General features: G+C 53.7%; 1 protein-coding gene across 2 annotated transcripts; it reads right to left on the bottom strand.

Annotated features, from left to right (window-relative positions):
- Positions 1-669: 669 nt before the first annotated feature.
- On the bottom strand, positions 670-22,025 carry IL12RB1 (interleukin 12 receptor subunit beta 1). 2 transcript variants are annotated; one of them, XM_075902931.1, is made up of 15 exons: positions 21,709-22,025; positions 14,826-14,940; positions 12,274-12,443; positions 11,729-11,883; positions 9,888-9,921; positions 8,793-8,903; positions 8,556-8,638; positions 7,938-8,157; positions 7,163-7,336; positions 6,372-6,473; positions 5,327-5,473; positions 4,738-4,881; positions 4,044-4,140; positions 3,869-3,950; positions 670-2,857 (listed from the first exon to the last, which is right to left on the bottom strand). In XM_075902931.1, the coding sequence occupies exons 1-15, from the start codon at positions 21,746-21,748 to the stop codon at positions 2,378-2,380; spliced, it is 2,154 nt and encodes a 717-aa protein (XP_075759046.1). In that variant the 5' UTR covers positions 21,749-22,025; the 3' UTR covers positions 670-2,377. The 2 variants fall into 2 exon arrangements, with proteins under 2 accessions (XP_075759046.1, XP_025042316.2); XM_025186531.2 differs by lacking the exon at positions 14,826-14,940.
- Between the last annotated feature and the right edge of the window lie 194 nt (positions 22,026-22,219).

Raw genomic sequence — 22,219 nt, 5'->3', positions numbered from 1 at the left:
CCATTACATTTCGAAAGGGTCACCAAGTGTCTCCCCAGGTGGCTCTGCCCTCCTCCTCCTTCCCCCCCATTTTTGAATTGCCTTGAGTCACCAACTCTTCCTGACTTGTCAAAATGGGTCCCCAACTGGAAAAGGTTGGGAACTGCGGATCTAAATAGACAGACCGAGTGGGGGAGAAAGGGATGCGACATGCAAGCAGAGGGATTGCACACTATGTTCGTACAGGTTGGACCTCTCTCGTCCGGCACCCTCGGGACCTTACCAGACCTGAACGAGGGAATTTCCCCTGCTACTGGCCCCCCAGTTTCCCTCCCCGCTGCCAGCCCTACCCACCAGGCTGCTGCGCTGCAGTGGCCCTGGCAAACTAGACTTCCGCGGCCCCAGCCCTGTTGTCAGGGCTGCTGCATCCCTGGCCTCGGCCGTGCTACTGGGGCTGCCACGGCCACGGCCCCAGTTCCAGTGCCAGCTCTGCTGGGCTCCAAGCCACCAGCCCTCTTGCCACTGGGGCTTCCAGCCAGGACTCCCTAGTCCAGGAATATCTGTGGTCCTACTGGACCATGGATGTTGCCGGACGAGAGAGTCCTGATTTTAGGAGGATCACCACACCACAATATTTGTTGTAGTTGGATTTTGTTGGTTTTTATATTTTGGGGGGGGGGGGGGGGGAAATGGTGTCTATTTGACTCTGCGGGTGTTTAATGTACCCTGCGGTGGGGATGAATAAGGAACGGAGGCAAAAAGAGATCTGCTAAAATGTCTGGCGCATTCATTATTTATTAATACTCAAGTCACCCTGCAAACTCCCATCACCTTGCAATACAACGCTGATTGGCAGTGGAAGAGCTGAGCAGCTGTGCCCAGGCATTGGGACAAGATTCACCCTTTTAGGCAGCTGCTGTCTTTGGGGGGTGAGGAACAAGGCTGCTCCCCAGTCGTGTCTCAGGTGGCCAGGTGCCAGGGCCGCCCAGAGGATTAAGGGGGCCCTTCCTGGCACTCCCTGTCTCAGACCTCTGACTTCAGACATTCTTGTGGGGGGGCCCGGGGTCTGGGGCCAATTGCCCCACTTGCCCCCCCCCCGGGGCAGCCCTGCCGGGTGCCCACGAAGCCTGTTTCATGTGGCACTGACATTTCCCTGCAGAGAAGTTCGCTGCGCTGCTGAGGGCATCAGGTTTTCCCTGTACTTTCCCTGCTCGCGGGTTTTGAACGTTCAGCGTGTGCTGAGCCTGTCTCCGAGAAATGCAGCATGTAGGCCAAACCACAAGCTAACCCCCACTCCTTAGTGCTGATTCAACCGTGCCTGAAATAGCAGACGAAGTACCTGCAACAGACTAAACTTGAAACACGAAAGCCAAGCTCTGAGCTGCACCCACGGAATAAGCTCTGAGACGAGGGATTTGCCCCTTATTACTGTGTGGCACACAGGTGCTCTCCATGCTTTGTAGTGATATTAACCATGCAGGGTTCCTTGGCACGGCAGGTTAGTGAACTCGCCTCGGCGTCAAATCCTAGCGCAAGCCTGAAAGGCAGATACGTCTGTAAGTCGCACCTGGAGTCTGCTCTGCATTTCTGCATCCTGTACCCAGCCTGTCAGTTTTACGGACCCACGTCCTTCTCCAGGAACGATTTTATTCAGCCGCTGCTATAGCCTTTGCAATAGGGTTTACAGTGCGAGGACTGACTACGCAGACTGGCTCTAGCTCAGAGTCTCAGCGGTGCATGGTTCTGGAAAGCAGCGTACGGCACAGCCGGCACCGGAGGCCTGTGGGTGGAGGGATTCTCTCTTGCTGACAGTCAGATGGTGTGTGGGGAAGCAGAGGGAACGCAGCCCTCTGAAACAGACCTTTGCAAAGAGAGGAGCAGGCTCCTGTTCCTGATCAGTGCCAAGAGCAAACCTTCGGGGCGGTTTCCTAGGTAACGAGGGGAATCCCCATTCTGTAAGGAAATTCCCGCCTGCCAAAGCACACCAGATGAAATCTCAAACAAGGAAATGGGATCTGGAAGATGAGGAACTCGGAGACCGTAGCTGGGCTGTGGGACCCTTTCTCGCCTCTCAAATGGTAGAGGATGTTGGAACACCGTCGGCAGGGCAAGAGATGGACCTTTGGTCTGACCCAGTACGGCCGTTCTTACGTTCTAACAGTTCATGCTTCCTCTGCAGCATTTCCCTGTGGGGCCATGTATAAGCCAGTCCCTGCTGCTGAGCTGACCCTCGAAATCTGAAAAAAGACCTAACAGCGCAGTGCTGAGGAAGTCTCACAGGACACCTGCGGAGTCCTGTCCCAGGGGGTAGGCCTGAGCACATGGAGCCTCGTCATGGCAACGCTCTGTTTTCCCAGACTGTCCTGAGCTGAACGCGCACCCCCCCCCATGACATGGTTCACTTATCATGTAAAAAGCCAAAGCTGCCCCCATTCTTTATGACCACGGGTTTGTCTAAGAGCAGCAAAGAGAGCTGCACCGGCGGTCGAGATGGCTCGTTCGGCTCTGCAGTGGCACCCTCATCCGGCAGGGGCCGAAAAGGGCTTGTGCCGGCTTCAGCGAGGTTATTTTGACCTCTTATGCCATCAAGTTCTCTGAAATCGTCTTCTTCCTGTTCCTCTTCCGCTGGGGTCAGAAGCACCTGCCTTCTGTACTCAAACGGCAGGTCGCTCTCAAACGGCAGGTCGCTCTCAGAACCTGCCTGGCCCTCCTTGGCCTGTAACATCTCTGCCGTTTCTTCCGTCGCCGTGTCGGGAAGCAGGGAGTGAGTCTCGGTGTTCATGTCAGGCTCCCCTTTGTCTGAGGTGAATTCGGTCACCAGCGGTTCCGTGGGGCTGACTTTCTCTGAGGGCTCCACAAATCCTGGCCGCAGCTTCTCCTGGAAAGGACAAAGCACGTGGTCAGTGCAAAGCCACCCGATGTGGGACATGTGTGTGTCACGCATCTGAGTACAAACCATCACGTTGACACGCCAAAGGCAGAACAGCCCCGGGGGCATTTCAGGCAAGCTACACAATTCCAGCCTCCCCCTAGACTCCTTCCTGGGACTGCCACCAGGCTGAGATCCTGAGACTGCTGGGACACAGGTCACAGGTGGAGCATGCTGGCTTCAGGCCTGCGATCGGATTCCCTCTAGCTACTGTCTACAGTGACTCCAAGAGCCGTCTACTCGTAGAGGACTTTGTGAGCTCAGGTGGGAAGAGACCTGGGCCTGAGGGAGCCAGTTTCTGTCCACAGTCCCCTAGTACAGACCTTCCTCCCGCCATGTTAGGCCTTTTGGGGTTGGTCAGATGTGCTCAAATTATATTGTTATTAGCAGGGCTCGATGGCGAGTAGATTACAACCTGGAAGAGCCGGCGCAGCAGAGCGCAGAACCACGCGGCTGGCGAGCGGGGCTCGCCGCCACTTTGCGAGCCTTGGTTAGTCGCATGTTTTCAGCAATTGCATGAGACATGCAAAGCCTGATTTGACCACCACTCTCCATGCAGCTTTGCTGTCTCGGACAACCTTCTGACTTTTATCCCATGAATCCTAGGGTTTCCAGGGGTCCGGTTTTCACCCGGACAGTCCAGTATTTGTGGCCCCTGTCTGGTAAAAAACCCAGAAAATACTGGACAGAAATATTTTCTGTTTTGCTCAGACGGAAGGCCAGCATTCTTCCCCTGCCACATTTGGCAGGAGCAAGAGGAGCGGGGAGCGTGAGGATTTAAAGGCACAGTGAGGGGTTTTTTTTTTTGTTTGTTTTTTTTTGCTGAACCAATTTTTTCCTCCATCATGTTCAGGATTTTTTGTGAAAGTATCTGGCAACCCTAGTCATCTCCTTCCCCCACAGCAGGCTGCCTGGCCTGCAGCTTCTTCCCAAGGTAAGAGTTTGGGGTCGGAAACTCACCTGGCTCATCTCCTCAGCGGGGAACTTGAGGGCTTGGCTGTCCACGGGGCTGGGCAGAAGTGGGAACAGCACTTTCTTGACCCTGGAGGATGTTGGCAGAGGTTGGTTAGTGTGCAGAAGAACAAAAGGGCATAGAGAACCGGAGCAATGGGAGAGCAAAGGCCAGCACATTCACCTCTTTTTGCCGAAGTGGTAAAACATGGCCAGGATCAGGATGCCTAGGAAAATACCGAGGTACCTCAGGTTGACTTTCCACTCTGGAGGGTTGGGACCTAGGAGGAAACACAGTTCTTTTTTGTATGGTGCCTGTGGGAGGGCCTGTGTCTCAGCAGAGCTTTGACTAATTCAGGGCTTGGACTCTCTCTCGCTGCCCCTGTGGCGTGTCATGGCAGAGCCCAATCAAGGAGGCGGTGGGGTGGAGGCAAGGTCAGGGCCAAGCAGCAGGATCAGGGCCTTGCAGAACTGTAGCTCGATTCCTGGCTGTGCCACTGACTCACTGTGTGACCTTGGGTAGAGCACTTAGTACCCCCATCAGTACAATGGGGGCCCGAAGCAACAACAACGGGGTGCTGCTGTCGTTCAAACAGAGGTGCATGTTCCCCGCTCCTCGCTGGACTGCTGGGGTGGTGCAGGCGTCTCTGCTTTTGCTTTCGTGAGCCTCTCTGCCCACAGCTTCTGCCAAAGCTGTTCCTCTCTGCTTGCAGGAGAGGAGGAGACGCTGGCCCCCCCGGGCCAAGAGAAACCTCCTCGGGCTGAAAGAGTCTCTTTCAGGAATCTGAGCCTCAGAGCAGCTCTTGCAAGCTACTCACTTCACACACACACACCCGCCCCGGACCAAGCAAAGATGGGGGGGCTCCACCGGCTATTACCGAGCTTCATGGTCCGAAACGGGTACTGGGGACTGCAGGGCGTGTCTCGGTCTGCGGTGGCTGCCTGAATCCCAACCCGGTAGGAAGTGCTGGGCTGCAGGTCCCGGAGGGCGTAGCGCATCGCTGAAGCGTTTGCTTCGTGATCTGGTTAGACGACGATGGATGGGTTGAGCTATCAGCAGCATGGGAACCCCTCCCAATTCTGCTTTCTTTCTGGGAAACAGCTTGTCCCAGTTTCAGCTCTCCAACTATTTCCCATGCCCTTCCGCCTAGGATATTGGCCACCTCCAGAGCAGCCCCCCTCCTCCCTCCTATCTCTCTTTGTCTCCCCTCCTCCCAGCTTCTCTCTGCTCCTCTGCCCAGCCCCAGCGCGGTCCTGTCTCTAGATCTATTTGGCGCACGGAGTCGCTGACTGTTCTAGGGGCAGCAGGAGCAGGAGACCACACTCACCCTAAGGTGCTCTCGCTGGCTGATTTCTGCTCAGCTCAGTCATGCAGGCAGCCTGCCTATGACCCATGCTAAGCTGCGGCCCGCTCTTGGCATAATGCGTTGGAAGGGAGAAAGGCAAAGCCAAGGGTTTTGCACTCACATAACATTCTGTTCTCTTGCTCACTCCTGTGGCAGATTGTGAATTTCTTCAGAATGCCGGGGCACTGGGAGACGGGTGACAGATTCCAATGCAGGACAGCTGAGGTCGCTGTGATGTTCTGGATGTGAAGGGGCCCATCCAAGGAAGCTGTGAAAGGAGAGGTAGGAAAGAAAAGCAGCAAGTGGGATTCACTGCTAGAAAACAGGCCAGGAAGCCACCAATCTTTCCCTAGCGTTCCCTCTAATTTTTTCCATCCTTGTGCAGAATAAATTTTGTTCTGTGCACTGGGACATGTGTGGATGTGCACCACCCATAGAAGCGCACGCTGCCAGAGTCGGGCAGGCCGGCGGCCGTGAGCTCTCTGCTAATCACCTGAATCTCTCCTGGATGGCTGCGCTTCTTACCCAGACTTATTTCGCCTACCCATAACCTGCTCCCTTCAGTTCCCTGGATTACAAGCAGCTAAGTTTGGCCTTTGCTTGAGCACCCACTGAACCCTGAGAGGGCTGCCTGGCCCTAAGGAATTCCTGCCTCTGAGCAGTGAGGGTTATACTGGCATCTTGGTTTCCCACCCATACAGAGCGGGGCTCTGAAGAGCCATCCTGTGAATAGTGCGGGTTTGGGAAAGGCCCCTTGTGCAGGACTTCCCCTTGGCCTCTTGCATCTGCTCTCATGCACTTATTGTGTGACATACTTTTTAAATGCTCCTTTCTGCAGGGCAGGGACGGTGTCTTTGCTGGTTTCTCGGAGGGGTCTAGCACGTTTTGTGCAGGGTCGTGAGGAATCATTTCTTGCTCCCTCGGTGAGAGCAGAAGGAGGCATGGGAGGAGGGGTGTTTTGGGTTGTGCAACTGACCAACTTTTAGAACCTGAGAAAATATATTTAAAAAGGACCCATTCTACCATCAAGCCCCTCTCTGCTGAGGCTCACATACCCTGCCTACTCAAGGTCATCTGGGAGTCCCTCTGCCTGGCACGTGTGTGATAAAAGCAGGTTGAATTGCTCTTGTCCTTCCCCAGTGGAAACACGACATGCTCAAACTTACTGTTTGTAGCAAAGTGATACGTAGAACCAAACGTTGACCAGTGCTTCTCGGGTCCCAGTCCGTGAATGGCAATTCTGTAACACTTCTTAGGTTGCACTGTCCCTGGAGCATAAAACCAGGAGACACTCCTCTCAGATAAGGGGAAGGGAGTGACCTTCTGTCTGCACTGCCCGATCCCACGGGGAGATAAGGACTGGCACGGAGAAAGTGAGGCAGGCTGCATATCTCAGCTGATTGCCCGGCTTCGCCAAGTGGTGGGAATTTCCAGCATCAGTAAAGGAACATTTTGAGAGGCCAAAACCTGCCTGCAAACATTCCCTCTGATTTTTTTCCACCCATGTGCCGAATAAATTTTGTTCTGTGCACCGAGGATGTGCACCACCCGCGGGAATACATGCTGCTGTCTGTGGGCAGCTGTGGGTGCTCTGCTATTCAGCTGGGCCACAACTGACTCTCTCCTGAGCGGCCGCCCAAGCGCTCGGCTTACAGGGAACGCTGCAACCTGCTGCTCCTAAATGACAGCTGCAGCACGGACTTGGAAAGCGCCGACGGCTTTGGCTCCAGGTGGAGCCAGGCCTTTGCCTCACACAGACACTTCCGGACCACGGGCCACTGAAACGGACCCAGAGATTCGTGCTGACGGCAGGGGGCTTGGCTCCACCTGGCTGTTCCACACGGGCATTTAGCTTCCCAACAACTGGCGGAGGAGCAGGGTCCCCGGACGGAGCGGGCTGGCAGAGGGAGCCTGAAGAAAGGAAGGTTAAAGAGATGGGATTTGTCCCCATTATTACCTGTAGCCACATAACTGTCCTGTTCAAAGAACTGTTTGTGGATACATTCCTCCCGGCCCTCCTGGGGGTTTTCCAGGGGCTGCCTCTCGAAGCAGTAGTGGGTCCCATTGGTCTTTGCTGCCCACTGCACTGTCACGCTGCTGCCAGCCGAGCTGACGTTCAGGAAGCCGATTGCTGGGAGGCAATACAAGGAGACGCGTTATGAGCGGAAACACGGCACCAATGGCTCAAACACACGGCTCCAAATTCCCGGCACCCCGGGGCGGACAGCACTGGGGTCGGGGCACAGATGGGCAGGACCGGTGTCCTGTGTGTTGACCATCCACCCGAAGCCCTGATCCTGCAGTTGGTCAGGGGGAGAGGTGGGTGCCCGTCCCCATTTGCTGAGGCCATGCAACATTGAGGGCTTTAGCAATGCCATTTGTTGAAATCTCAAAGAGGGGAATAACCCAGGGAAAAGACCTTAATCCTCTGCCATTGAGCCCAATGCTCTGGCTGCAGTCCCCGTCCAAGGCCACGGCAGCAGGGCCAGCAGTCAGTGTTCCCTCTAATTTTTTCCAGCCATGTGCGGAATAAATTTTATGTGGACAGAGACGTGCAGAGGTGCACCACCAGTAGAAACACATGCTGCCGGCTGTGAGTGCTCTGCTAATCAGTTGGGTGGCACCTGAATCGCCCCTGGGCAGGGAACACTTCCAGCAGTGGATGGGTTTGGTCCTTGCAGGAGGCGTGCTAGGGCAGTGGCGGTGCGGAGGGGGAGCTGAGGTGTCCGTACCTGGGTGATGTGCTGGAGGGATGTGATATGTCCACAAGGGCCCACTGCCTGCTGAGTTAGAGGCGCCCATAGAAACGTGGTACTCTGCCCCGGAAAGAACCACGCTCAGCGTCGTCGCATTCTTTACGTGGACGATATCCCTCTCTTGCTCTTTGCACCCGCACGCCCGCATGTCGAACGTCAGCGTGTAGCTAATTTCTCCCTGCTCTTCACAGGCTTCCTGCCGGGGGTTTGGAAGGATGACGGTCAGTGACAATACCCTGGCTGTGCGTACGTAGAACTCGGGCAGAATCAAGGAGCCTGTTGTGAAAATAGTCACGTGGCCTGGGTTTTTTTCACGGCCCTCGTGTGATGGACAGAGAGCTGCGGTCACTGCGGCCTTCACCCCCACCAGAGGGAACACCTCACAGACCCTCGTGGGATCAGAATTGGGGGAGGATGGTGGCATGACAACTTTCATCCCGATTGGACAAGAGGGTCCAGGATGGTAGCCCACTCACGGGAGGGTTAAAACACCTCTTGAGGCCCCACTCGCGTGGGACCTGCGTTGTCCCCGGGCCCCTGGAACCGATTTCATCCATCCGTGCGTGCAGTGGTGGAATTCACGCACTGCATTACCTGCCAGTGGACCGTCACGTTTCTCCGCCCGTTCCTCCCGAGTCTCCCCACCGTCAAATTCACCTCTGGGCTCGCAAGGATTTCTGGAAGGAGAGCAGGGAACTCTGGCCTCCTGTTTTCTTTCTCTCTGCAACGTCCTGCCCGCCTGCTTTCCACCCCTCCACTTCTGGCCTTCCTTTTCCTCCCCTCCCCCAACAGCATCTCTGCCCACGGTGTGGGTCATGTGAACTCTCCCACCTTCGGGGACAACAAGGGATTTGCTCCAGGTGCTCCAGTAGCTGCTCCAATGGGCCGTTTTGTGCCGCAGCTGGACTTCGCAGGCCGCGCGTGTTCCCAAGTTGCAGATCACTAAAGCAAACCAAGACAGCAAGGGCTGAGTGCCACACGCCAGGGGGAGTTTTCAGCTTCGCGTGGGTACCGTGCCCGTCTGGCTGCCATGCGGGGAGACTGGGCCTGGGGGCGGTCAGAGAAGATGGGGGGATCCCCTGAATGTCAGAGCAGAATTCCTGGGACACCCCCCCTCCTCCGTGCCCCTGGAACGTGAGGCCAGCTGAGAAATTACCTCCCAGCCAGAGAATGAAGAAGCTGGAGGGTGTTGGAGTGACCGGCACGGGCAGATGTAATTCTCAGGGCCTGGAAAGCAGCGGAGGGTGGAGAGAGGAGACCAGGCACTCCCCAAGCTGCGGCAGGTTTCACAGAACAGAGGCTTTGCTGCTGCTTTCCTCTTATAACACCCCCTCCCAGGTTCTCTACTCTGGAGGCAGCACAGGCCTGTGTCTCCATCCTCTGCCTCCTCCGAGGAGGGGCTGTGTGGGACATGAGGACCCCGCGCCAGGGTTTGTACGCAGTGAGCAGCCGCACGCATCTGGTTCACACGTAAATCAGAGCTGGGAAGGGGTGGGAGGTGTTACCTCAGAGGCTGAAAAGGTTCCTCCCTTAGGTACGTGCCTAGAGAGAGGAACACTCCCAGCAGCTGTTGCTCTCCCTGTGCTGGGATCTAGGGTTGCCAGGTGTCCAGTATTGGACTGGACAACCCGGTATTTGTGGCATGTGTCCGGTAAAAAAAACCCTCAGAAAATACCAAATTTGTAAAATGTTTTTTCGGATGGAAGGCTGCTTGGGACATTCTTCCCCCGCTTGGTGAGGGGGAGTGTGTGAGTGTGTGGGGATTTAAAGGGACTATGACTCTCTCTTTTTTTGCTCAACAACTTTTGCTTCTTTTTCTTTTTTTTTTCCCCGCCGTGTTCGGTATTTTTTGTGAAACTATCTGGCAACCCTCCTGGGATCGAGCTCTGTAACGGACAGGGGCGGTGTCTGCGAGGAGACGCTGACCTGTTTTGTCGTCGTCCTGGGTCTGACATGCCACCTAGAAACAAACCAGACAAAGGAGATGCAAAGGCAGCGCCACCTTGCAGCGTCCCGTCACCCTGCGGCACTCACGGCCAGGCCTCGTGAAGGCTGAAATATTACTAGATTCCAGGACCACTGATGGGGGCGGGAATGCCTCAAGGCCCAGCGATTCCAAAAGGTCCTGGCCCCATTGCTACTGTGACCACAGCAACAGTGGCTAGAGCCCCAGGCCTCTTAAAGCACCACCAGAGTCCCAGGCGATGGCAAAGGGTGACTGGAAAGGGACGTGGTGCGGTCCGGGTGGCGCTGAGGGCTGGCCCCGCCCCTTCCACCGAAGGCCCCGCCTCCTCTGGGAGCACAGAGCTGCCCCCCCACACACCTTGCTCAGGGGCCCGGCAATTCTGACAGCCCTCCCACTGCTAGATTCAAAAAAGAATGAGATGAGTTGGTGGAGGATAGGTCCAGCCTCATGTCTGGGCGCCCCTAACCCTCTGGCTGCCAAAAGCTGGTCCTGGCCAGGGGCGGGATCGCTCAATAACTGCCCTGCTGTGTTCATTCCCTCTGGGGCACTTGGCACTGGCTGCTGTTGGCAGACAAGACCCTGGGCTAAATAACCCTTTGGGCTGACCCAGCATGGCCGTGGACATGTTCTTGCAAAGGGCCTGAGTGCAAGGGAGCCCACCTCTTAGCATCCGGATGCAAGGATTTTTCTGCAAAGCAAACACCACCGCGGGGGTGGGGGAGCGAGCGCCTGTGACCCTCGGGGGGCAAAGCCGGCACTTTCTCAGCAGGAGCCGCTCCATGGCCCCGTGAGAAGGATCCAGGCACCGGCTCCCGCTCAGAACCGTGCGGGGCGCAGCGCTCAGAGAGGAGAACTGGGGAGCAAGCCGCCACGGTCACTGGCTAACCCTCCGCTTCCAGGGTTACAGAGCCTGGGCTCCTGTCCAGATGCCTTCTCCGGACGGCGTTCCGCCCCAGCTCGGGGCTCTATGCTGTGACACCAGGGGCTAGCCGGGGAACCCGGGCCCGTCCTCTGCATCGGTTCTAGCTCAGGGGCCTCGCCACCCGCAATCAGACCTGCTGTCTCGGGCCTTGTAGCTGTTTCCCTGGGCTCCTTCCTGCCCAGCCTCTCTCCCTCCTGGCCTGTTTCTGGGGTTGCCACTGGAGTTTCCTCTACTCCCTGTGGCTGCTTCACCCCCACCAAGCCTTACTCCAGGGCAGGATCATTGGGTTTGCTTTCCCTTTGGAGTCTCCCCTTGTCTCTGATCTTTCCCTACTGCTCAGCTTCACACTCTTAACGCTGGTCCTCCTGCTTAGGTCAGGCCTGGAGACTAAATAGCCTCTCAGGCCGGCTTACCACCCCATCAGGGCTGGCGCGGGGGGCTGTTAGCCAGTAAAGTGTCACAGGGGTATTTCCTAGCTCTAAAGCATTGAGGATGATTTCACAGAACTGCAGAGAGTTATTATTATCTGGGTTTTTCTTCCTACGTCATCCCTGCCCACGAGCCCCAGATCCTGTCCCGGGAGGCGGCGTAATCCTCCTCCCCCCCCCCGGTAAAGAAGGGGAGACGTTTTTATCCAACGAAACAGATGGAAGGAGCAGATGGGCCACAGGAAAGACGTCACCAGGGCCCGGGGGTGGCTGCACTGAGGCGTGCTTACATAATGGTCTCGACAATGCACCATCAGTGGCTCCCCCCACCAGCCTCCTCACTGCGAGAATGTTGGGAGAAGTAGCTGAGAGGGAGCCAGGCTAGGGCCCCACCTGCCTTCCCACCCAGTCCTCCGGGAACTTCGCTTGTCGGAGTGCTGGTCCAACCCACCTGCGTCCATTGGGTGCCCTTCAGCCGCCTGTACTGAGCTTCCCTTTGTAACCGTCTGTCTTTGACCGTCGGGTCATCTGGCTTCGGCAGCGTCAGATTCAGGGTACCATTGGATTTACCATTCAATCTGGCGTGGTCGGGTGGATCCAATTTGACTGGAATTGCAAGGTGACAATAGGCGTTATTGAGGCTTCTAACTCCCGGGGTAGAGGTGGTTTGTGATTCCACAGGGCCAAGGGACCCTCAGAAACAGATCCCGTGTGTGCACAATCGTGCAAACATGTATTTGCACGTGCACGGATACAAACACAGCAGTGTCCACAGAAAACACCAGCACCAGTGCCTCCTCTGCCTCGGTCTTCCTGTGGGCAGGACGAGGATGCAGGCTCCCATCCTGGCAGGCCAGCAGCTTTCACAAGCCACAGATTTTGCATCACAAGAAAGCAGCTGTTTGCTTTCTAAGGAGGCTCACGCGGCTCCCCGCGCACCCAGCTGCTGCACCAAGGGAGCTGGCGTTAGCCTCCACCCCTCCAAGGGATGCTTACTGGCATACTCCAGTTGCAAAGTGATGTTCTCGGTCCTCTCAACTCTGCCTCCACTGTAGGATTCCACCCAGGCAGTGACATTCTCCAGCAAACGCATCCTCCGATAAGGAGAGCTGTAGTGAGTGGAGGGCCCGGTCTTGAACCGCTTGCAGGAAAGGGTGTTGTGATAACTAGGGAAGGAAGAAAGACAGTTATTGCAGTGCCAAGGTGTGTCAATTATTGACTGCAGTGCGGGAGGCCTTCCACTTGCTCGTGGGACCCGGGTGCAGTTGCCATTGTGCAGTGGCTGCTCATTTAACATGATCAACGCGAATAAAGACATTAACTGGCTAACGCACTACAAAGGCAATTTCTTCTGCCTTTGAAATTCGCATTTGCACATCAAAAGCTATGAATGAGATACTTCCTGTCTGACTCAATTTGCGTCATTAACCCTGGTCCTACAATTGACAGGTAACTGCTTTTGCTGTTCTATATCCTCGGGATTCTGTAATTTCCACGCCAACTCATCTGATGAAGTGGGTTTTACTCACGACAGTGCACGATGTAATGTATTTGTTAGTCTCTAAGGTGCCACAGGGCTGCTCGTTGTCCTACTCATTCTATCAGCCCCAGATGCTTCCTTGAATTCTGCTGCAATTGGATGGACTGCGTGGTGTGACACATAAAACCACAAAGGTGACTCTGTCTCTGCTCTAGCTATTATGGGTCAGCAGATGAAGGGGAAATACCATTCAAATGTTTAATTACAGACAAAATCGGGGTTACAGATGTAGAGGAACCCCAACGGTTGTGAAATATGAAGCGAGGTAAAAGCCTATTGTCTTTGCCAAAGAAATGACAATGGTGTAAAAGGAGCACATTAGAATCTGTAAGAAACTTAGGAAATAAACAGCTTCTCCAAGTGCAGCATCTTGTCAGCTGTTAATTTTCATTTAAATTACACCAATAAGACGGGAAGTACTCGCCTTTGAGTTTTCTCTAAGGGTATGTCCACACTCACACCTTCTTTCGATAGAGGGATGCAAATGAAGACATTCGAAATTGTAAATGAAGCCAGGATTTAAATATCCCCTGCTTCATTTGCATAATTGCATTATGGTGCTATTTCGAAATAAAACACGCTGTGTAGACGCGTTATTTCGAGAGAAAACCCTTCTCTTGAAATACCTGTTAAACCTCATTTTATGAGGAATAAGGGTTATTTTGAGAGAAGGATTTTCTCTCGAAATAATGCATCTACACTGTGTTTTATTTCGAAATAGCGCCATAACACGATTATGCAAACGAAGTATGGGATATTTAAATCCCAGCTTCATTTACAGTTTCAGATGTCTTCATTTGCATCCCTCTATCGAAAGAGGGCGCAAGCGTAGACCTACTGAGAGAGGAAACTACTGGGGTTGGTTGAGGTACGTCTGGAAGTGCAGGGGAAATTTTGAAATGGTGAGTTTTACAAATGTGACGGGACCATCTCAGCAGTAGGTCGGTAAGAAAGGAAGTTTAATTGTAATTTGGCGTGATTGTCGCTTCTTTGCTTTTCTTTCAACATGGTGCACAGTCAGCAGGGAGCAAGCCAATCTCCTTGGCTCCGGCGTCTTGTGTCTCTTGTTCTTCCTGTTGCTGGAGCCAGAGGGTCTAACATGCACCCTGCAGGCCCAGCACCCAGCCCACCTGGAGTTCAAATATCTCCACCATCCACAGGTGCAAACTGCCCGCAGACTTCCACACAGGGCTCTGTCTTGTTTCTGGTGCTTGTGTATGAGGCCCTGGCAGAGAAGTTAGAGATGGATGGATGCTGACTTCCCCACCTCCTTGTCCCATTTCTACCTGCCTCATCTCCTTCACTGTCATTCAACTTACCTCCCCTCCAGGTGATTTCTGTCGTTCCGTCCCCATCACCTTCCCTGTCTTCTGTCCATCATCTATCTCCCCAGCATTGTCAGGGCTCGACGATTAGGGCAATCTACTCGCCTGTGGCAAGTAGATTTTAGCCTGGCACGGCGCCACAGCACGATCAGCGCATGTGCAGCATGGTCTGTGCATGCATAGCGTGCCAAACCGTGCAGCTGGTGATCGGGGCTCACCGCCGCTTGTCAAGCCCTGAGCATCGTTATGCATTACATACCCTGACACTCATGCTCCCTGGAAGCTGTGCACTTGTGCGGCCACTTGGGAGAGATTCAAATACCGCCCAGCTGATTAGCAGAGTACCCACCGCTGGGTTTTTGTTTCTCTGGGTGGTGCACATTCATACATGCCTCAGCGCACATAAAAAATGCATTCCTCACACGGGTGGAAAAAAGCTGCAGATGGGTGGAAAGGATGAGAGGGGACAGTAATCCCACATCCCCAAAATATTCTAGGGACTGAGTTTTGTGTGCTTTGGGATGTGCTGCAATACCTTCTCCAGCACCGCTGCATGAGGCAGGCGGGTTTTTGAGATCTACTGTCCCATCTCTATTGTGCCCATCGTCATAATAGACAAACGATGCCCTCACAGCACCCTTCTTCCCTCTCCCTTAGCACCCCTATTGGGGCGTCCAACTCACCAAAACGTGAGAATATAGGTGGCATTTCTGGACGGGGCTGCAGCCCTCCAGGTGCAGCTGAAACTACATTGGTTGCACTTCCTGTAGCAAGCCAAACTAGGATCCTCGGTGGAGCCTGCGGGACACAAAGGAGCAATTGGAGTTGTTCTTTCTTGTTCCTTAGCGGATGTGCAGTGTCAGGAATGACCCAGGATCGTGCCTCCAGAAGAGCAGGAGGCTGGTGCCCATGTATGTCTCTCCAGAGCAGGGACTGGCAAGAAACACGCAGGCTGCAGAAACTCAGGGGTTGGCCTCAGGGTTGTCGTCCTTTCCTCTTGCCCACTGGCTTTCAATCCCTGCTAATCTGGAGCTGGGTTGAAGGTGCAGGGCAAAATGTCACCAAGTTCCATCGGATACGCACGACATTACAATGGACTGTGCCTAGTAGGGATGTGAATGGTTAATCAGGGCTGGACCAGATGCGGCCCGGGGGCCGAATCCGGCCCATCTACCCCTTTGATTCAGCCTGTGGTCTGCATCTGGCTGCTTTCTATTTCTAGTCCATTGCCCATGGCACCGAATTTCCAGGTGGTGGCTCAGGCAGCACGATCCTATTTAAATGGCTCATGGGTGCAGTGCTACCCTGGCAGCCGCAGCCACCCGCTGGCACCTGCGGTAGGGACGGGGCCGAGCCCTTTGCTGAGTTTTTACTTCAAAGCCTCCAGCCCCAGATAACTCTGGAGGGAGGCTAGGCCACAGTCCTGCCCCTTCTGCCCAGGCCCTGCCCCGTCCGTGACCGTGTACCAAAAGTAAGTGCCCCCCCCTGCAAAAGTTTTCCCACCCCTGGGCTAACCAGTGAGCATCACCCTTATTGAGTGATGCTTACCAGTGACAGTTAACACAGGCAGGAGACTGCTCCTGCTCTAGCTCAGAGGGGCCCATCAGGAGTGTGGGGTGGGCTCCAGCTTGGCCAGAGGAGCCCTGACCACAGCAGGCCCAGCCTGGTCAGAGCAGCAGGCCACGGGTAGGGATGCTCCAGTCTGGCTGCAGTGGGAGGGTGGGTCGTGGCCCCTTGCCTCCCATTTAAGTGGTTAAATGGGATTTTACCTCCCTGGTGCCTACGAGAAAGAGAGGAGAGCAGAGAGCAGCACAGGCCTGGTACCTTTCCAGGCCAGGCTTGCGGTTCTAGCTTTGGGATGCCCGACAATGGGAATGGGCTAAATCCAGCTAAGCACCTGCGGTGCCCTTTCTCCCTCTCCTCGCAGCATGTGCTGCAGGGGGCTGGGGCCAGCATTCACCTCCGCTGTTTCATCTGCCACTTGGGTTTTCCAAGCCTTCAGAGATATGCTCCCCCAGGTGCATGACAGACAACGGGATCTTCCGGGGCTCTGTGGGGAGCCTGCTGCCCACCCCACCGAACTGGGGCAAGTGTCGTGGTCCACTGACCACAGGCGGCAATGAAGAGAGCCCCCTCCCCTCAGGTCCACAGATCTGCGCTTCCCTGTAGTAAGGATCACCAGGGTTTGGTGCTTCCATATGGCAGGTGTGTCTGTCGGTGCAGGGGTGAGTGCAAAGGTGTATGGAGAAGGGGGAGAGAGAGTGTGGGTGCTAAAAGAACATGTGGGCACTGTGTATTATGTGGTAGACCGAAAGCAGCCGGCTGCAGGAGTTTGGTCCTATTGGATTCCGGGAGGGGGGTGGGCGTTAGCTCGCCCACATCTAAAGGACTTTCCCCAACCCATGGGGAGGGTCTACAGAGCCCAGGACATCAAATGATTATGAGGGACAAATGAAGAGAAAAGGGAGAGGGGTGTGGAGGTCATAGGGTCAAAATGAGGGAGCCGGATGGGGACACCGAGCAGAGCACCCCGGACAGCGCCCACTGCCCCTCAAAGGTCTGGAGAGAGCCAGCAGACTGCCCGTGAACGGATACAGGAGTGGAAATAGACCCCTCCCTCAGCCAACCTCTGCTCCCTGGTTTTGCAGATTGCCATCTTGGCAAGAGCCAGGAGAAGGCTGACGAGGAGGTCCCGCGACTGTGGGGCCACGGATGGGGTGCGCATGAAGTAATAGGGGAGGGGAGAAGTGTAGCCAGACCCTCAACAAGAGGTTCAGGAGGAGCTAAAAGAGGGGTAAAAAATAGTCCTATTGGATTCCGGGAGGGTCCACAGAGCCCAGAACGCCAGATGATTACAGGGGACAAATAAAGAGAAGACAGGGACGGGTGTGGGGGTCATAGGGAGGGAGCTGGGTGGAGACACCAAGCAGAGAACCCCATTGCAGGAGTTTGGTGGAGGTACACAGGGAGCTGGTTCCTGTTCCCTGCATAGGCTGCTAGAGACGGCTGCTCAGCAACCAAGACAGGCAGACACCTGAGACTCATTAAGAGCTGGTCTGCAGCAGCAGGCTAATTAGACACCTGCAGCCAGTGCAGGCCTGCTGGGCTCCTATAAAAGGCTTCCCCTCAGGGCAGGCAAGGAGGAAATGTAGAAGACTAGAAGATTGCAGGTGGGAGAGGTTTCACCTAGGTGCCCAGGTCAGGAGATGGTTCTGTGGGAGGTGATGGGGAAGTGGTCTAGGGAACAGCTGCTACTCTGTGGGGAATAAGGGCAAGAGCCTGCCTAGTGGCCAGTACCTAGGGCCCTGGACTGGAATCTGGAGTAAGTGAGCGGGACTGAGTTTTCCCCATGCCTGGTGGGCCACCACTGGGGATAAAAAGGGGAATCTAAGACCACGGAAGGGTTTCCCCCCAAGCTAGTGACTTGACTGTGATAAAAATGATTCATGATGCAGGGAGCTCTCACCTCTGGGAGAGACAAGATGCAGTGTGTGTGGGGGGGGGGGGCACTGTAAGCCTCTGAGGAACCCTAAAAATCTGCCAGGAAGCACAGGAGCAGGGGGAGGGGGATATGACTGGAGTGCTGTCACAAGTGGATGAGTTTGTGTGGGGCAGAGGGAGAGATTGGCAGAGGTGGGTGAGGGAGGATGTTTGCGCATGCAGTAACAGATATACTCTATCTGGCGGTTTGTGTTAACACAGGGGGGGGAGGGAGGTGTTTGATGCGGGGTGGGGGGAGGGAAATGTGTGTGGTTAGCCTTGCAAATCAGCAGTGTATCCTTCCCTATGCTCAAAGTCCTGAGCAGTGTATCAGATCCCCAGAGGAAAGTCACCTCTGTCTGAAAGGCACCAGGTAGCTCCTCTGAACCCCCATAATGAATGGGGCCACGTCTCCCCAGGTGTCTGGGTGAGGATAACTTTCATTTGTAGTGTACAATGCCACGACTGCTTTTGTAACAGTCTTAGGCAGGTTGTGTAAAAAGGCCAGTTGCGGTAGCTGGTGTCCTGTTAGAAGCGTTCTTGAATAGGAGGGAAGCGGTGAACGTGGTATACTTTGAGTTTGATAAGTTCCTTGATACTATCTCGCATGACCTTTTCATAAACAATTGAGCAAAATACAATCCAGATGGACTATGAAACGGTGAGTGCATAACTGGTTGGGAAACTATTAACAGACAGTAGTTCACAGGCAAACAGAAAAGGCATCTCGATTGGGTTCCCCATTCTGTTCAATATCATCATCAATTATGTAAATCATGGCATCAAACGGGGGCGGGGGACCTTCTTTGGGTCGGAGGCCACTGACCCACAGAAAAATCAGGCAGGGGTTGCACACGAGGGGAAAAGCAATTAAAAAACAAAAAACCCACCTCTGCTAATGGGGCCTCTGACTGAGAAGGAGACAGAGACGCCGCATGTTCCTTTTGCACACTAGAGCTGAGGGGTGGGCCAAGGGTAGTAGATTTTGTAGGCTCCAGTCCTGCAGGGGGCTGAAGCCCCAGTGTGGGTTCCCCAATACTAGAAGGAGCCCTGAACCTCAGGGGCCGAATCCAGGCGAGCCGAGGGCCGCATTGGCTCCTGGGTCTTAGGTTCCCCAGAGAGAGTGCATTTATACAGTTTGCAGATGAGACCAAGCAGCGAGGGTGACAATTGCTTTGGAAGATAGGACTAAAATTCCAAATGATCTGGAGAAACGGTCTGAGGTCGATAAGGACAAATGCAAAGTGCTCCACCTAGAAAGGAACAATCAGTGGAACACACAGGCTGTGTCTAGACTGGCCAGTTTTTCCGGAAAATCAGCCGCTTTTCCGGGAAAAATTTGCCAGTTGTCTACACTGGCCGCTTGAATTTCCACAAAAGCACTGACTTCCTACTGTAAGAAATCAGTGCATCTTGCGGAAATACTATGCTGCTCCCATTCGGGCAAAAAGTCCCTTTTGCGCAAAACTTTTGCGCAAAAGGGCCAGTGTAGACAGCTGAGATTGGTTTTGCGCAAAAAAGCCCCGATCGTGAAAATGGCGATCGGGGCTTTTTTGCAGACAAGTGCGTCTAGATTGGCATGGACGTTTTTCTGCAAAAAGTGTTTTTGCGGAAAAGTGTCCGTGCCACTCTAGACGCTCTGTTCCAAAAATGCTTTTAACGGAAAACTTCTCTGTGAAAAGCATTTGCGGAAAATCATGCCAGTCTAGACATAGCCATACAGGATGGGAGATGACTGTCTAGGTAGGAGAAGTGAGGAAAGGGATGTGTATGGGGCAGAGGTCATAGACCATAAACTAAATATGACCCACAAGAGTAACACTTTTTCAAAAAAATAAAAGCAACCGTTATTGTGGGGGATGTTTCTTCTCTTTTTCATCCGTGTGGGTTTTTTATCTATGTGCAGAATACATTTTATGTGCACTGAAGTATGAGCAGATGTGCACCACCAGTGAAAACAAAATCTATCTGTAGGTGCTCTGCTAATTAGCTGGGCAGCATTTGAATCTCTCCTGAGTGAGTGCACAGCTTAGAAGTAACACTGATTCTGAGATGCCTTAACAGGAGAGTTGTAAGCAAGACGTGAGAAGTAATTCTGCTCTACTTTACACTGAGGCCTCAGCTGGAGTACTGTGTCCAGTTCTGAGCACCACATTTCAGGAAAGATGTGGACAAACTAGAGAAAGTCCAGAGAAGAGCAACAAAAACGATTTAAAGGTCTAGAAAACACGACCTGTGAGGGAAGATTGAAATACAGGGGTTTGCTTACAATGGAGAAGAGAAGACAAAGGGTGCGTCTACGCTGCACCCTTAGCTTGTAATAAAATACACAATTTGCACTACTGAGATTTAGGTCCTTTTTGGAAATAGGCTATTTTGAAATTTGGTGTCTACACAGCACCAAATTTCAAAAGAAAACACTATTTTGAGAGATCCTTTATCCCTCGTGCAATGTGGTTTACAGCGATGCCAAAACAGTGTGTCTGCTATATTTCAGGGTAGCTATTTTGAGATACCGCTGGTATCCCGAAATAGCATTGCAATGTAGACGTACCTGAGAGGGGACAGAACAGCTTTCAAGTGCATGAAAGATTGTTACAAGGAAGAGGGAGAAAAATTGTTCTCTTTGGCCTCTGAGGATAGGACAAGAAGCAATGGGCTTAAACTGCAGCAAGGGAGGTTTAGGTTGGACATTAGGAAAAACTTCCTAATTGTCAGGGTGGTTAAACACTGGGGCTACGTCTAGACTGGCATGATTTTCCGGAAATGTTTTAATGGAAAAGTTTTCCGTTAAAAGCATTTTCGGAAAAGAGCGTCTAGATTGGCATGGACGCTTTTCCGCAAAAGCACTTTTTGTGGAAAAGCGTCCATGGCCAATCTAGATGCACTTTTGTGCAAAAAAGCCCCAATCTCAGCTGTCTACACTGGCCCTTTTGCGCAAAACTTTTGCGCAAAAGGGACTTTTGCCCGAATGGGAGCAGCATAGTATTTCCGCAAAAAGCACTGATTTCTTACAGTAGGAATTCAGTGCTTTTGCGGAAATTCAAGCGGCCAGTGTAGACAGCCGGCAAGTTTTTCCGGAAAAGCGGTTGATTTTTCCAGAAAAACTGGCCAGTCTAGACAGCCTGGAAGAGATTGTCTAGGGAGGTTGTGAAATCTCCATCGTTGAGATTTTTGAGAGCAAGATAGACAGACATCTATCCGTGCCTGCCAGACTCGTAGTCCTGCCTTGAATGCAGAGAACTGGACTTGATGACCTCTTGCCGTCCCTTCCAGCCCTATGGGGTCTCATGATGGCCTTCTCCGCGTCTCAATAAGAGAGGGTTGCACCTTTGCTTCTCCCCCCACCCCAGCAAAAAATGGGTGCTCATTTCTCACTGCAGAATGATTGAGACGCATCAGAGGCTTCCCTTCCTCCCCCTGCTCCCCCAGCAAAGCCTGGACCTGTAGCTGGGAGCAGGAAGCACTAGGTGGGGGGACAGTTTGTATGAAAGGGGCTATTAGGAACTAGGAAAAGGCGGGGGGGGGGGGGAAGCAGCATGATCTCATCAGGAAACGCACCCTCCCCCCCCCCCCCCCCCCCCCCCACACACACACACCAGTCACGCTGCCAGCTCGGCTCAGCTCTGTGCTCTCGAGACCAGCAGCCTAGGAATAACTAACCCAAACCTTCCTGCTTCCGGAGTTCACAAGCAGGCCTGAATGCAACAAACGTTGGTCCGAAAATACGGGCTCCTGGAAAGGAGAGTTCCTCTGCTCTCAGCTGGACCAGTCTTGTACTCATTCTAGGAGGGCTTTTGCCCGTGGCAGAAGCTGCCTGATGTGGAGTCTGAACAAGCCCTGAAGAGAACCCCGGGGACTTTTCCAGCTTTCTTTTGTTCAGGGCTAGTTCTCGACACTGCGCTGTTGTCACTGAGTTGTGACCTGACCCTGTAGCTTTAGAAATAATCTCCTACCCAAACCAGCACAGATTTACTGCCGAAACCTTGGGTATGCGGAGGGGAAGCCTCCTTATCAACCCGCATCACGCGTCTGATGGCGCTTTCAAAGATATCTCTAATCTCCATATACCGCAGAATCACTTACCGCTTGGTGCAAGTGCAGCCAGCAACAGCAGCCAAACCATTCTCTGTCCCGTTGCTCCTCTTGGTTATTGTGTGGGAGCAGGCACAGAGGGGCTGACTGCTTGCTGGCTTTTACTCCTGGCTCTGCAGGGTGACCCTGCTGTCTCTCAAAGAGCTCCTGGCCTTAGGGCAAGTCTCTGAGAACTCATCTGGCGCTTGCGTTTCTGAGAAAAGGTGACGGAGACTTTCCCTGTGCATAAGAAAGGTGCTCACTTGTTACATCAGAACCTGAGGCGCCGTTACAGGCTTTGCTCTTACCAAAAGCAAAAGAGAAACCAAGAAAACTACCCCCACTTTGATCTGTGCAGGGTTCTGTTCAGTCACTTCAAGGCAGCGTCACCAAAGCCACAAGGTCACCACATGTAGAGACAGGAGAGTGGAGAGCCCCAAGCCGGAGCCCATCTCCATCTCAGGGGTGAATCGGGAGTCCTTCAGACTCCAGTCCCTGTTCCAGAGGGGCAACTCTGGAGTCT

Source organism: Pelodiscus sinensis, chromosome 19 (assembly GCF_049634645.1).
Source record: "Pelodiscus sinensis isolate JC-2024 chromosome 19, ASM4963464v1, whole genome shotgun sequence".
In the NCBI taxonomy this organism is placed as follows: Eukaryota; Metazoa; Chordata; order Testudines; family Trionychidae; genus Pelodiscus; species Pelodiscus sinensis.
The sequence above is the reverse complement of the archived record's forward strand: the minus strand, read 5'-3'. Positions and strand labels throughout refer to the sequence as shown.